A 13,524-nucleotide genomic window follows, 5' to 3' on the forward strand; every position below is an offset into this window, starting at 1 on the left:
CGTCTGAGTATTTTTTTGTCTTTTTGGATCTGTCTTTGCCCACTCCTTGTCTGCACTTCTGCCTGAGTGGATTGATGGCTGGTTTTTGACTTCTGGAACGTTTTTTTGGACTCTGCCTTTTGCATTATTCCTTCAACACTCTCGCCTGTGGTTTTTCTGAACTGTTCTCAGTAAAATGAAAAAGTTAACCGAAGCTGTGTTTCCGAGTTGTGCTGTTGAGTCCTAAACTTCCTGTCCTGTTACAGTCCCATTTTTAGCATGTCATGATTACCATCCAGTAAAAATGTGCCACAAATAAAATGCATCATTTTATTTTTCTAGGCTTATTTTATTTGGAGAAACGTTATGGCTTTGCAGATGGTCGTACATTTAAGTTTGGTAGAATAGTTTGAAGGAGCTCTCAATGAATCCAAGCGGAAATAAAGATCCTGCTTGGATTCCACCTTAAGAAACATACAGCGCAGGCTTCAGGCAGTTCAAAAAGGTTGTCAAGTGAGGAGATTTAATAAAATAATTGCTGGATAGGTTCTTTATCTGCAAACTTCATACAAAGGGCAGTGGAGAGAGAAAAAAATCTAAATCAAGTCAATATTGTTCACTTTTAAAACTGCAGTTAGTTTTCTTTGGAGCATATGCATGCATTTTTTTCAAGATACTTGCCACTGTTAGTAGGTGGATTTATGCCATCTCAGTGTCTTCTCTCTTCATATAATCCCCGACTGACTCTTGTCGGACGCCTTGTTCTTCTTGTGGCTGAAGATATTTCTTTATGAATCTGGCTTTGATGTTTGGACTCGTTTTCCTGCAGCAGAATGAATTACGGACAGATCAGATTCCACCCTGCTGCTGTTGTGAAATAACACAAATACGTTTGCTCCGCATTGAACATCAACATAAAACGTTGTAACATCAACACTACAAAATATTTCCTGAGGATGATATTGGGCTGGTGGGAGAGCCGACATAACTGTAATCAGGAGTGTAACCGGAAAGGTCGTCCAGTCATAATGTGCATGAATATGATTAGAGGTTAATCCCACACAGAAGCAAATGAGCCAATGATTGTGAAGCATGAATGAAACGCCCAATGCCAGCCACAAAATACAAATTCCACTTTGGCGCCACGTGTTTAATATATTGAGCATGATGATGTAAAGATGACACCACCTCTTAGGGAGTTTGAGTAAAGTCAGGATCTAAATAAAAAGTGTGATTTGAGAGCACTATTGTTGAAGTTGACGAAATCAGTAAGGCCACAATTAGTCTAAGAAAGTCTGAAGGAGATGTACTGAGTTGGGTGGACGCACATCGATTTTTCATTTTTCCATTCATAAACTACATAATACACATTATATCAGGATCATCCATTATTCTAACTGCAAACAGAGAGAAGTACAATTTCACTCTTTTTTTCTCTCTAAATTTCACATCAGATTGGCACCTAAAACTGTTCAACTGGTTCAGTTGAAGCCCACAGGCTCCTTTAAACAAAGTATCAGGCTGCAGAAGAGATTTCACATTTTTCTCTTGGTCCATGTAATTGTAGGTCTACACTAAAACCATCTGTGCTGACATTATTTATACCAGGACTATATTAACACTGATAACCCACTGACTGCTTTAAACCCAGATTCAGTTTTATGAAACCTTTATTAAGTTTGCTTAAATTGCAAAATGAATAAATTAGAAATGACCAACCAGAACCCAACTTCAGCCACCGGTTGGCTATTTTAAAGCCTGAAACTTTTCTTGAATTTGAGAATGACTTTTTTCATGGGAAGCTGTAGTTCTTTGTCATCGAGCCAAATGTCCGGCCTCCATTGAGCCTGTGCTTCCTGGAAGTGTTTGTTTGACTGGCGCTGCTGTGCTGCAGCCAGGTGTGATGACAGTCAGTTAACGGTGGTTATCTGCTCCGTCAGCCTCCGTCTGCTCCACTGAGCCAAGTTCATCATCACTGAGATGGTAAATGCAGAAAGAATGTGGCAGCTGGGTCAAGTGACTGCACTCTCCACTATATTTATTATAGATGTGTGTGTGCAGCTAATCCACATCACATTCATTTCATTTTCAGAATTGGATTTTTTTCTTTCTCCAGTAAGGACCTGGGAGGTTCACATTAAGTTCCATCTGTCCATCGCTTGCACCCTAAGACAGTGTGTCTATACAAATCCCTTCCACCTGAACACATTTTAAACTGCTGCTTTTCTATTGCAGTGGTCATATTTTTTATTTAGATTTTTTTTTTTTTGGAAGCTAAATTGAATGTAATGTAAATATCCTGCATTAATCTTCCAGCTCCTGAGTGAGAACATGTTCACTTCATGGCTGCTTTCCAATGAGCCTGGTGACACAGGTGGCATTACCCATAACCCCCTGCTCTCCCTGAGAGGTTCAGGTTCCAGTGTTGACACAAACACTGAGAAGGAAAAATATGTCTTGTGAGTGACATTTATTTCTGCAAATGTATCCAAAATCCTCCCTGGTGATTTATCACATGCAGATGTTGGTAGCCCTCATGTGAAAAGCCCTCTGGGGTAAATATGTGACTAAATGGTAATTATAAGTATTTTGTGTTATGCTACAAAAAGCACACACTTCTTCAGCAGTGACTTATAGTTTGAGTCACAATTACCAACGCAACAAACCAAAAGGTAATCAGAGAAACGCACATTTATCATTGAGGATGGTCAGGAGACAATGACAGAAAATATATTTATGAATTGAATTGAATTTTGAAATATTTTTTGAATTTATTTGTGAATTATTTTGTGTTTGAACATGCTTTCCTTCAAAAGTTTAACGAACAAAAAAACATTTTGTCATTAATGCAAAATTTTCTGATTTTGTTAGATTAATTTTCTAAATAAATGACATCTTTGCAGTATAAATCTTTATAGATTTCACAATTGTAATTTTACAAAATCATTCTGGAAAACATTATTAATTTGTATTCTCATGTCCGATTTCTAATTTGTAAAATCAAAGAGAAGGACAGTTTTTATCAGTTACAACCACAACTTGATTTTACAGTAATTTTTCAAATAATGTGTTTAACCTGAAGTTTCTTCCAGTGAATGTGATGAGGAGATGTTTTATAATCACATGCAGATGTATTTCTGTCCGTACGTCACTGATCTGTCATCTCTAATGTCACAGCAACAAGGCTCCTGGATCCCTTTGCTGTCATTCACACTGACAGTATCTGATATCTGAATATCAACTCAACAATATTTTTTACTTTTTAAACATCTTCAAAAGTTGGTGAGACTGTCAATGTCTGTTTTTACAAATTCCCTCAAATAACAATAAAAAACTAAGGAATGCCCTTTTGTTCATGCTTTTGCATCCAAAGTGGCAACTCTCCCAATTACTATATAAATATCTAAATCTATATCAGCTACTTACCTGCAAATTCACCAACATACATATAAGTTCCCATATTAGTGACTTCTTAAAGCTCTTAACTAATAAAGACAGTCAGATCTCACAGCAGCATTGTTCTACAGGTTGTCATATGGGGACAAAAATGGTCTCAGTATTTTATATTTATTCCTGAACTTAAATCACCTGAAGCTTTGCATCCTAGTTTTGGCAAATTTGAAGAGTGTTTTAAACAAATAGTTTTAACCACAAACACAATAATCACCTCAAGAAATATCAAGTTGTTTTTTTCTTACCTGAGAGTCCCAGCAGAGCGAAAACATTTCCTGATGGATCCAGAAGAGTCTCATCAGACAGTGTTTCAGTTGTCCTCCCTCGTCGATGTGTTTTCCCTTCATCTTCACCTGCCTGCTGAGCTGCAGTTTCCCTTCAGCTTGCAGACAAACGCACTGCAGTCAGCTGATTTGTGGACTTTTTTTCTGCCCTGCTCTGTGTCTGCAGGGACTGCGTGTTTTTTTTTTTATGAGGTGGGAAGTGTGCAGCAGCCCGGCCGGAGCCCACTGCATGCTTTCTGGCAACCTGGGAATTTATGCATGATGCTTTTAATAAGCACCGACAACACAGACGAGAAGCCTCTCTCAACTTAACCCCCACCACCTCCAACACACACACACACACACACACACACACACACACACACACACACACACCTCTTCAGGCTGCCTGATCCCTGGATTTACGGGTTCAGTATTAAGAAAATACTCCTGCAATTTGGGATTAGACCCCAAAAACCCCTCATAACAACAATGACTCCGTCCATTTGATATCTTGATACTTGTGATCAATCACTGGCGTTGCTGCTGTCAGCCACAGACAATCTCAGAGGAAATAAAACAACAAAGATTGTCTACTAATTAATTTTAATTTCTCTGAAAAAGTTTTTCTTCTTTTGAGGATCCTCTATGATTCTTTTAGTTCCTCAATGCCTAACTTCTCAAAAGGTCATTGCAGCATGACTTTAACTCATGATTATAAGGATGGACTTTATTTGTTTACTTGTGAGTAAATTTGTGTTGTGTTTGTTGATGTAATTAATCATACTTTGGATTTGCTAAAAATATTTTTATATGTGCTTTTTTTTAACTGTAAATGACACATCAGTATTTAAAGTATATGTATAGGCTATATTATAATTCGATTGATATATAGATGGATGTCCATGACACGGCCTTTTTACAAAATGAGGGAAACGTTTTTATAGTATTTCTTAAGTGTGTTGATCTCAATTTAAGGCCATTTAAGTTCCATAATTCACAGCAGCAGCGCTGCTTTGCTGCATTACAGTTTATTGTTATACTTTTAAGTGAACCAATATTTATTTTATATTTTTTCTTAACTGACTCAGCTGGTTGAAGTTGTCACATGTCCATAAGGGATGAATATACCTCCTGTGTTAAGAGGGAATTCATTTTGAATAGAGAAATATTTCGAGCCAAAATTTAAAACAAAAAAACAAAAAAACAAAACATCCTCATTGTTATTTATTAATATAGCAGAAAAACACACATTCGTCATGGAGGCTATTCTCTTTCCTTTACAGAGAGCTAAATAAGCAGACATGTCCTTCAATTCTGTGTTAATACAACATAATATTAACACTGAATCAATGTTATCATATATTTGATATCATTATTTAGCGCCTGAATCATTATTTTCTCGCTGCGGACCGACTCCAACTTTCTGACCCAAACTTTTCACTGGCATCACGTGACGCGACTCCGACTCGAAAGGGGCGGGCGTTACGGCGCCAAGCTCGCACCCTCATTGGTCGCCCACGTCCCCCGGACGGCTGCCGAGCTCCGTGATTGGCTCGGAGCGGAGGAGCCGCGTGCTTCCTTGACTCATAGAGGCGCGGGCCTCCGAGACGAGCATCAATCTCCATCCGTCAACACTGGCTGGACAGACAAGGAGCACAGATGACTCAAATAACTTCTGCTTTTTCATTTTTCTGCGTTGAAATGTTCCAGTTGTAGTTTGGAAACAGCTGCGAGCGGAGCCGCCACAAACCTCTGAATAAACTCTCTTTTATGTGGATATTTTTCTACAACTCCGGATCTCATTGGTTTGATATTTACCTGGATTTTTAAATAAGGAGTACAAAGAAGGTGAGACTCTCCTCTCTGGTTTTATTCTATTGTATTGTGTATTTCAAGTGTGTTTAGCTGTCAGTCTGTTTTATTTTCTTTCTTCTTTTTTTTTAGCCCAGACATTATTTCGTATTCTTTTTTATTAACCTTTATCCTATACCAAAAACAAAACAAATGTCCAATAAATTATCAAATAAATCCTCATCAAACTACTTTCTTGTTTCTGAAATAATTACAATGAGAACGTGGAAAATAAACATTAGTCGTGTATTCTTTTTCATGATGTGGACTTGGATCTCTTTTGGGTGCAGGGCTCCTGTCCCGGTTACCTCACTGATAAGGTCACTCTAATTGTCACCCTGTGGATCTAATCTAAATTGTAATGGAGGTCATTTGCACACAGTTTTGCTGCATTTACATTGTGTAATTCGGCTCCTTCCTGTAGGTATGGAAATAAATGGCGCATTATTTGCAGCGTTAACGCCTCAGTGCACATCCATCAGGCCCGGGGCACCTTTCACACAAAATAAAGCTGCTGTTAGTCACAAATTTAAGTATTTACCTGCGAAAAGAACCCCAGTGGATTATGGAAATTCTTATCTAAATGCACTGTCTTAAACTAATATGAACAGTTAGCCATTATAGGGGTTTATTAAAGCTGCAGCAGCGCGTGAAGGTCTGCAGAAAAAGAAAAGGAGTCTAATCAAAGATGCAGAATTATAATAGCTGTTAATTAAGATAACTGCTTTATATATGATAATACGAATTATTCTTCATACGTGAATGATTTTATTTGCTGAACAGTATGCTCTTTTTTTTTTATCTAATTCGAGAAATCATTGTCTAACTCTTCCTCAGCTTAATTATTCAACCTTTTATTTATCACGTGATGCGGTTTGTTTCACATTTTATCATGTCAAATCGGATTTACTTTATTCCGTTTGTTAAATGTACAGCTTCTTCCCATATGAGAAGAACTACAGAGGAGCTTTGATAAGTAATCAAATCAAATCAGATGAAGTATATTGAAAAATACAGCCTACAAATCAACAGAGGAATAATAAGTAAATACTTCTTAGAAGAAAAGAAAAATAAAACAATGATGCTGTAAGTAATCTATCACAGTTAAATGAGTTCCAATGGAAACATAGAGGACAGAATACAATAATCTTTTTTTTTTTTTTAAACAGCCACAGTAAACTGTTTAATGGCCACATGCATTATTTTTTACTGATGATTTAATCTGCGTCTGTGAATGAAATAATACATTTGGAATAATACTTAAGACCAGCAGCGCTATCAGGGAGGGAGAAACGTCTCGAGTGGCCTGCTGACTAATTCCACCGGTCGATTTAATTGTGAACTATTGAATTAATTAAAGTATAATGAAGATGTGAGTGATTGCAGCGCTGCTGAACATGCTGATGGATGTTTGAGGAAGTCCGCTGTGATGACCAGCCGCGGTTTGACGATCTTTGCTTTTTGGAATCTGGTTTTTCTCCCGTGAGTTCAGAGTTTGGTGACAGTTTGTAATTATTCTTTGTTGTCCTGAGACTGTCACCAAACTCATTTGATCTCGTCATGCAGGCAGAGTTCAGGCCTTCTGTCACAGGACACGTGTTGTTTTTTCCCTCTGAAATAATTAACTCAAAAGTTCACATCCTCGTGCTGAATTTCCTCGAGGCTCCTTCGGTCGGGACCAAACTTGTATCTGGGACACGTTGAGTTAAATGTGCTCTAAAGCAGACACGCAGCTGCACGTCAGGTTTTCAATCTAACACAATGTTGACTATATAAAGTTCCTTCAACTTCAGGATCCATTTTCCAAAATGTCCTTATCTTCTTCCTCTTAGATTAAACTTCATTTTATTTCCTCTTTAGTTGACTAAATGCTGCTTTCATTGGTCTGTTGTGAAATTATTTAGGAATGTAAATCTAAACGCCTAAATTATTTTCTCTAAAATCGGCACCGTAATTTCAAAGATCTCATTGACTAACAGTGTTTTTGTTCGTTCAGTGCTTTGTTGCTGTCTCAGTCTTTAATGTCCTCGGGTTTGGCAGAATTAGTGACAGGCCTCCACCATAACATGGTGCTCGTGTTTGCGTCCTGTACTTTGGTTCCGAGTTTGTGTTTGTTAAGAGAAATTAAAGATGGTTAGAAAGAGGCGACGTATTCTGTACACTTGACAAGTTGTACTGCTCAGCACAGGTAGGTTTTTATGTGGTTAAGACTCTTTGCTTCTATTTTTCCAGTCATTCTTTCTTCATATGTCTCTTGCAGGAACCGACTTCCCGAACCGACCAGCGGAGATCTGCACCTGTTCTGTCCGTCCGGACTCCGGTCCCCCCTCCGTGCTTCGAGCATGATGTCTTATCTCAAACAGGCCCCGTACGGGATGAACGGACTGGGCCTGAGCGGAGCTGCCATGGACCTGCTGCACCCGTCTGTGGGATACCCCGGTACGGGACCGACACGGGACGACACGGGACCGAACTACTTCCAAATGCTCATTTAGCCTAAATATTTACAGAAGAATAATGTCTCTATATTCTGGACTTTCATTTTATTTTAAACATCCGTTTTGTTTGAGCCGGTCAGCGGTCAGTTTAGTGCCGGTTGTTTTTTTAATCTGATAGTTTGCCTATATCATATTTATTTCGGTTAGTCTTACTGGGACACTTCTACAGTCCATTGTTGTCTGGGTGTTGTATAGCCCCTTAAAAGTTAGGCTTCTTAAAACATTTATAAGCTGGAAAAAGTTGCATTTGACTGAAGTGTGCATCGACCGCGTTGAGAAAAATGTCTTTGTCTTCTCAAATTTGGATTCTAATTGTGCTTGTGGCGCATTTCGGGCCTCGTGCAGTTCCTGTTTTGATGTGAATTTGTAAAACGTAAACGTCCTCTGGGATCTGTATATCCAGACCATGACTCACTTTTGTCTTGCTGATAAAAAAAATAATAAAAACCCCCAGGATTTCTTTCCGAGTACTCTCCTGCAGGCAGGGAGACATGGCACTGAAGACACAGAAGGAGCTAAGATGGGAAATGATCGAAATTTAAAACAGCATTTACTCGTGCATACAACATCCACGAGCGCACCGCCGAAGACTATAATTCACTTTCCAACTTTTTAGAGGGATAATGACGTTAACCAGTCTCGGACTGAGTTACCGATGACGCGTATTGATTTGTATGTTGTTCTTCTCCAGGCAACCCGCGGAAGCAGCGCCGGGAGCGGACCACCTTCACCCGGACGCAGCTGGACATCCTGGAGTCGCTGTTCGCCAAAACGCGCTATCCGGACATCTTCATGAGGGAGGAGGTGGCGCTGAAAATCAACCTGCCGGAGTCCAGAGTGCAGGTCAGAGACTCACGTGTGGCTGGGATGTTAAATGTGCACGTTTTGAACTTTATATTTTACAATGCAGAAGATATAATGATCATTCATTGGTTACTTTAAAAAAATATATATATATCTCATACTTGGGGAAAATCAGAGTGAATATTCAAAGTTGAAGAAATTCTGTTCTTCCAACTTCTTAAGTCTTTTTAAGTTTGAACATTTTCCTTGAGAGCTGGAAAGCAGACCGACAGTGAAACAAGGCGTGCCCGACATTTAGAAGTGAGTCGGGAGGTTTGAATGATTTGCTGTGTCTCTGGTGGACTTTCTGCCTTCCACTGCGCGATTGGCCTCTGAGCGACTGGATGTCCAGCTGTTATTGATCAAGTAGAGACCAGCCTTGATTTAAAGGGGAGCGTTTGGCTGCGTTGTGGCAGAGTTTGATGTGGTGAGCTTTCCTTCGGAAAGGGCTCCGAGGCGGGTTTTATGTCCGGCTTCAGCGGCCCTCTGCTGGGCTTAAAGCTGCAATTATGGCTGCTGCCTCTTCGCTTTCTGCTGCTGCTGCCAGGCCGCTCCTACCACCGCGGACATGACTGTTTCACCCACAAGGCCCAGGAATCACTACTATTACCGTCACAGCACAAATGTTGCGCAATCATTTTTTAATACGCTTGATTATTTAACCATAATTATTATAACAACCATCAGTGTTACCGGGAAGTATTTCACAATCAATAAAATTGTTATGCACACCCCTGAGCTCGTAGTCATGGTCATAAACATGTTTCATGTACATACAAAAAAAAAAAAAAAAACATCAACTAATGTAGAATAAATGTGTGTTTTGATCTTTGTAGTGTGAAAATGCAGCCACACTTTTTCTCTTTTATTTTGGTAACGTTTATGGCTATTCATAAAAACATTTATAACATATCAGACCCTACACAACAATATCATTCTTATTTATTTGTTTACACTGTCCCCCAAAATTGATTAAAAAAAAAAATGTCAACACATTTTAACAGGTCTGAAAAATTATATTTTCCAAAGGTTACTTTTTTTTTTTGAATTGCCAGTACTGGTCAGGGATTTTCTGCTAGCTTTAAATTGAAAACCCCTCTGGGCAGTTTGCTTTTCATTCAAACATTTTAACATTTAATTCCCTGTAGATGATTAGCAGTTTACTCCAAAGTCATGCTGCACTTTTCCTAAAATATTTACCATTTAGTTTAGTTCTTGTTATGTAATAATAATCACTGCATTAAGGAAACATGAGTGAGCAGGTTAGTGGAACTTCTCCTTCATACACTTTTAGTAAACATCACCGTGTGAACAGAACTTAATCAGACCAGGATACAGCAACACCTAAAGAGTCCGTCAACAAAAAAACTCAAACAAACGTGCCTTTATGTGGATCCAACTGGGCAGAAAGTCTTGATTTATGTGTTCAGGTTTGGAGATATATTTACATTGAGACTCCAATACAAAACACTGCATTTAAAAACTTCCCCCACAGTGAACACACATCCGTCGCTCCCGCTTCTTTCTACTCAATAAATACTAAGACTGTTCACAGTGAGGTTTGTGGATTAACAGCACTGTGTTCTATAAATAAAATGGCTGTTGAATTATTTAAATCTCATTTTTGAAATGCTGCAAGCAGCACAAGCTAACTGGTAGCAGGGTCGAAATCTCAGAGGCAGATCAAATCTGAATAATAAAAAAAAAACCTGCATGAAAATCAGTGAAAATATGTTTTGTTTTTTGTCATTTTGGTGAACTGATCCGGTGTGACCTGAAAAATATGACAAAGTGTGACCTGACCAAAGGAAACGTGTTTATGTGCCATTTAGCAGAGTGCAGAATAAGGGAGAGTAAAGGTCAAAGGTCAGAGCCTCTCAGTGGGCTCACGTGAGAGGGAAGTGTAATAAACCGGAGAAGGTGTTCAGTTCCTGAAGGCTCAGTCAGGTTTCACTTCTCTTTTTTATTTTTTCTGACCCTGCGAACTCTCCTCCTTCACCAGGTCTGGTTTAAGAACCGACGAGCCAAGTGCAGGCAGCAGCAGCAGAGCAGCAACAGCGCCAAGGTCAAACCCATGAAGAAGAAGTCGTCTCCGACCAGAGAGAGCACCGGTTCGGAGAGCAGCGGCCAGTTCACCCCGCCGGCGGTGTCCAGCTCCTCCTCCTCCACCTCTTCCTCCTCATCCTCTTCCTCTTCCTCCTCCTCCGTCGCCGCCGGTCTCGGCTCCACCGGTCTGATCAGCACCTCTACCTCCGTCACCGCCCCGGTGTCGTCCATCTGGAGCCCGGCGCCCATCTCCCCGGCGCCGGCGCCGGCCACCCTGCCCGACCCCGCCGCCCCCACCAGCGCCTCCTGCATGCAGCGCTCCCTGTCCTCCTCCACCAACGGGGGAACTCCATCCTACCCGGTGTCCTACAGCCAGACGGCGGCGGCGTACAGCCAGGGCTACCCGGCCTCGGCGTCGGGCTCCTACTTCGGCGGCGTGGAGTGCGGCTCGTACCTGGCGCCCATGCACTCCCACCACCACTCGCACCACCCGCACCAGCTCAGCCCCATGACCGGCAGCTCCATGTCGGGACACCCGCACCACCACATCGGTCAGACTTCGGGACACCACCACCACCACCACCACCCGGCGCACCACCACCAGGCGTACAGCGCGCCCGGCCTCACCTTCAACTCCACGGACTGTCTGGATTACAAAGAGCAGACGGCGGCTTCAGCCTGGAAACTCAACTTTAACGCCTCCGACTGTTTGGACTACAAAGACCAGGCCTCATGGCGTTTCCAAGTGCTGTGACTCCCCGTGTGTCTCCTCTCTGCTTTTTGCTGTTGGTGGTTTATTTTTGGAGATCCTTTAAACTAATAGTAGAGACACTTTTGAGAAAGTTTATTTGTGACGAGCTGAGAGAGATGTGAATGGTGAGCGGCAGGCCTCCAGCTCGACTCCGTGGTCATCAGTGGAGCGACTCCTCCAGGATTATTTTTCTACTTCACAACCCGAGACAGACCGACCCATTTACAACTTTTGAAAGCCTTTAATAGTACAATTTCAGTGGAAGCTGCACGATTGCGCAGTGAGGGATCTGCGATCATTCTTCGAAAGAAAAAAAACATACATTTTGACAGAAATATGATTCAAAAAATCATACATTTGACTCTTGAGTGGGCTTTTCCATTTTTTTTTTCTTCCAAAAACAGGATGCTGCTATGATTTTCAGGTTGCTGATGTTCATTTCTTTTGATTTTCCAAGTTGAATCTTGTTCAGAAAGTCGTCGTCCAGCCTGTGGGTGTTGTATTTTGGAGACTGAATTGCAGCACTTGTTTATTAGGTGAAAGATTTTGTTATTTGAATTAAAAAAAAAATGTGAATTAGAGACGCAATGTCAGTATTCCGTTGAAATCTGAAAGATGTACATTCGTGTCTTTACAATAAAGTCTTGTTAAAAAATGAGCAGTCCAATGAAATATTTCTTTTTTGAGAGAAAATCCAGTGTGGTGAGTTGATCAGATAATCACTGGCATCAAAAGGAATCACTGAGCTGATCGAACTGGTCTGGAAGTGAAGATCCAACCAAACCAACAACTGTGATCATTTTTGAATGAGTTTTGTCACTTGGAGCTTTTATTTTATTTTTTTTTGTCATTTATGACATCTGAATACTTTATCAGGTAAACTGGATCACACAGTTACACTCACACATCTGGAAGCTGGATGCCTGCTTCACGCTGAAACTTTGCCAAGTTTTGTAGTAAAATATTTGTTTGGATGAAATCTGTGTGGCTGTAAATCTCTTTAGTTAAGTTCAGTTTCACTTTAGTGAACTTTGACACCCGGCCGATAGAAAGCCATCTTGATGGTGCTGATGTCAGAGGGAACAGAGAGCCGAGTTGGTTACCTGTTAGTCACAAAAGGGTTTTCTTGAATGCGCTCTGTCTCAGAGTAAAAACGGCTCCACCGTAAAGTAAAGGTTGGTATTCAGTTAGAAGAGTCATAAACATCAGCTCTAGTGGTTCAACATCCCTGAGCTTCACGGAACTACTTGTTTTGCCGCTCCTGGGTTTGAAACACTTTAAAGTGCCTTGCTCAAAGGCAGAGCAGCGGTCATAATGAGGGAGGGAAGCTTTCTTCTCAAACAAGTTGGGCCAGCGCTGAAATTACAGCTGTGAAACATGAGGACAAATTCATATTCCCATTAGTATACTGTAGTTGAAATAATGAGTTATTCAGTCAACAGAACATTTAAGAATCTTATTACTAAGAATTATCGACGTTTCACATCTTTATAAAAGAATCATTTTTACAACCAGTCCTCCAAACTAGACCTCAAAATATGCAGATTATTTTTCCCATTGACTCCCACATCAATACGGAGATGATTAATTGTGAATTTTTTTCAAAACACCAAATGGAAAATGATTGATAAGAGCATTTTCTGATCTGGAATGAGTTGAGTTTTGTTTGTGTGGGATGTGAATGAGCTCTTGGGGGGCTGTGTTTCTACGTCTTCAGAGTTGATCTCCGTCACAGCTCGGACTTAGTAAGAAAACGTGTTTCACTTTGAGCGTGTCATGATGATGATTTTCACAACTTCAAGTAAAAGGTTTTAGCTGAAAATGGCTTTTAACAAAT

The 13,524-nt window shown here is 40.4% G+C and overlaps 1 protein-coding gene across 1 annotated transcript; it reads left to right on the forward strand.

Moving 5' to 3' along the window:
• The first annotated feature begins 5,333 nt into the window (after positions 1-5,333).
• On the forward strand, positions 5,334-12,892 carry LOC138636702 (homeobox protein OTX1 B-like). Its single transcript, XM_069724849.1, has 4 exons — positions 5,334-5,546; positions 7,810-7,988; positions 8,739-8,890; positions 10,893-12,892. Exons 2-4 carry the CDS (start codon positions 7,892-7,894, stop codon positions 11,688-11,690), a joined length of 1,047 nt encoding a protein of 348 aa, XP_069580950.1. The 5' UTR covers positions 5,334-5,546; positions 7,810-7,891; the 3' UTR covers positions 11,691-12,892.
• Positions 12,893-13,524: the final 632 nt, after the last annotated feature.

Source organism: Brachyistius frenatus, unplaced genomic scaffold, assembly GCF_029030835.1.
Source record: "Brachyistius frenatus isolate BFR_SWC_R1_liver_20210118 unplaced genomic scaffold, ASM2903083v1 Contig_399, whole genome shotgun sequence".
Taxonomy (NCBI): Eukaryota; Metazoa; Chordata; class Actinopteri; family Embiotocidae; genus Brachyistius; species Brachyistius frenatus.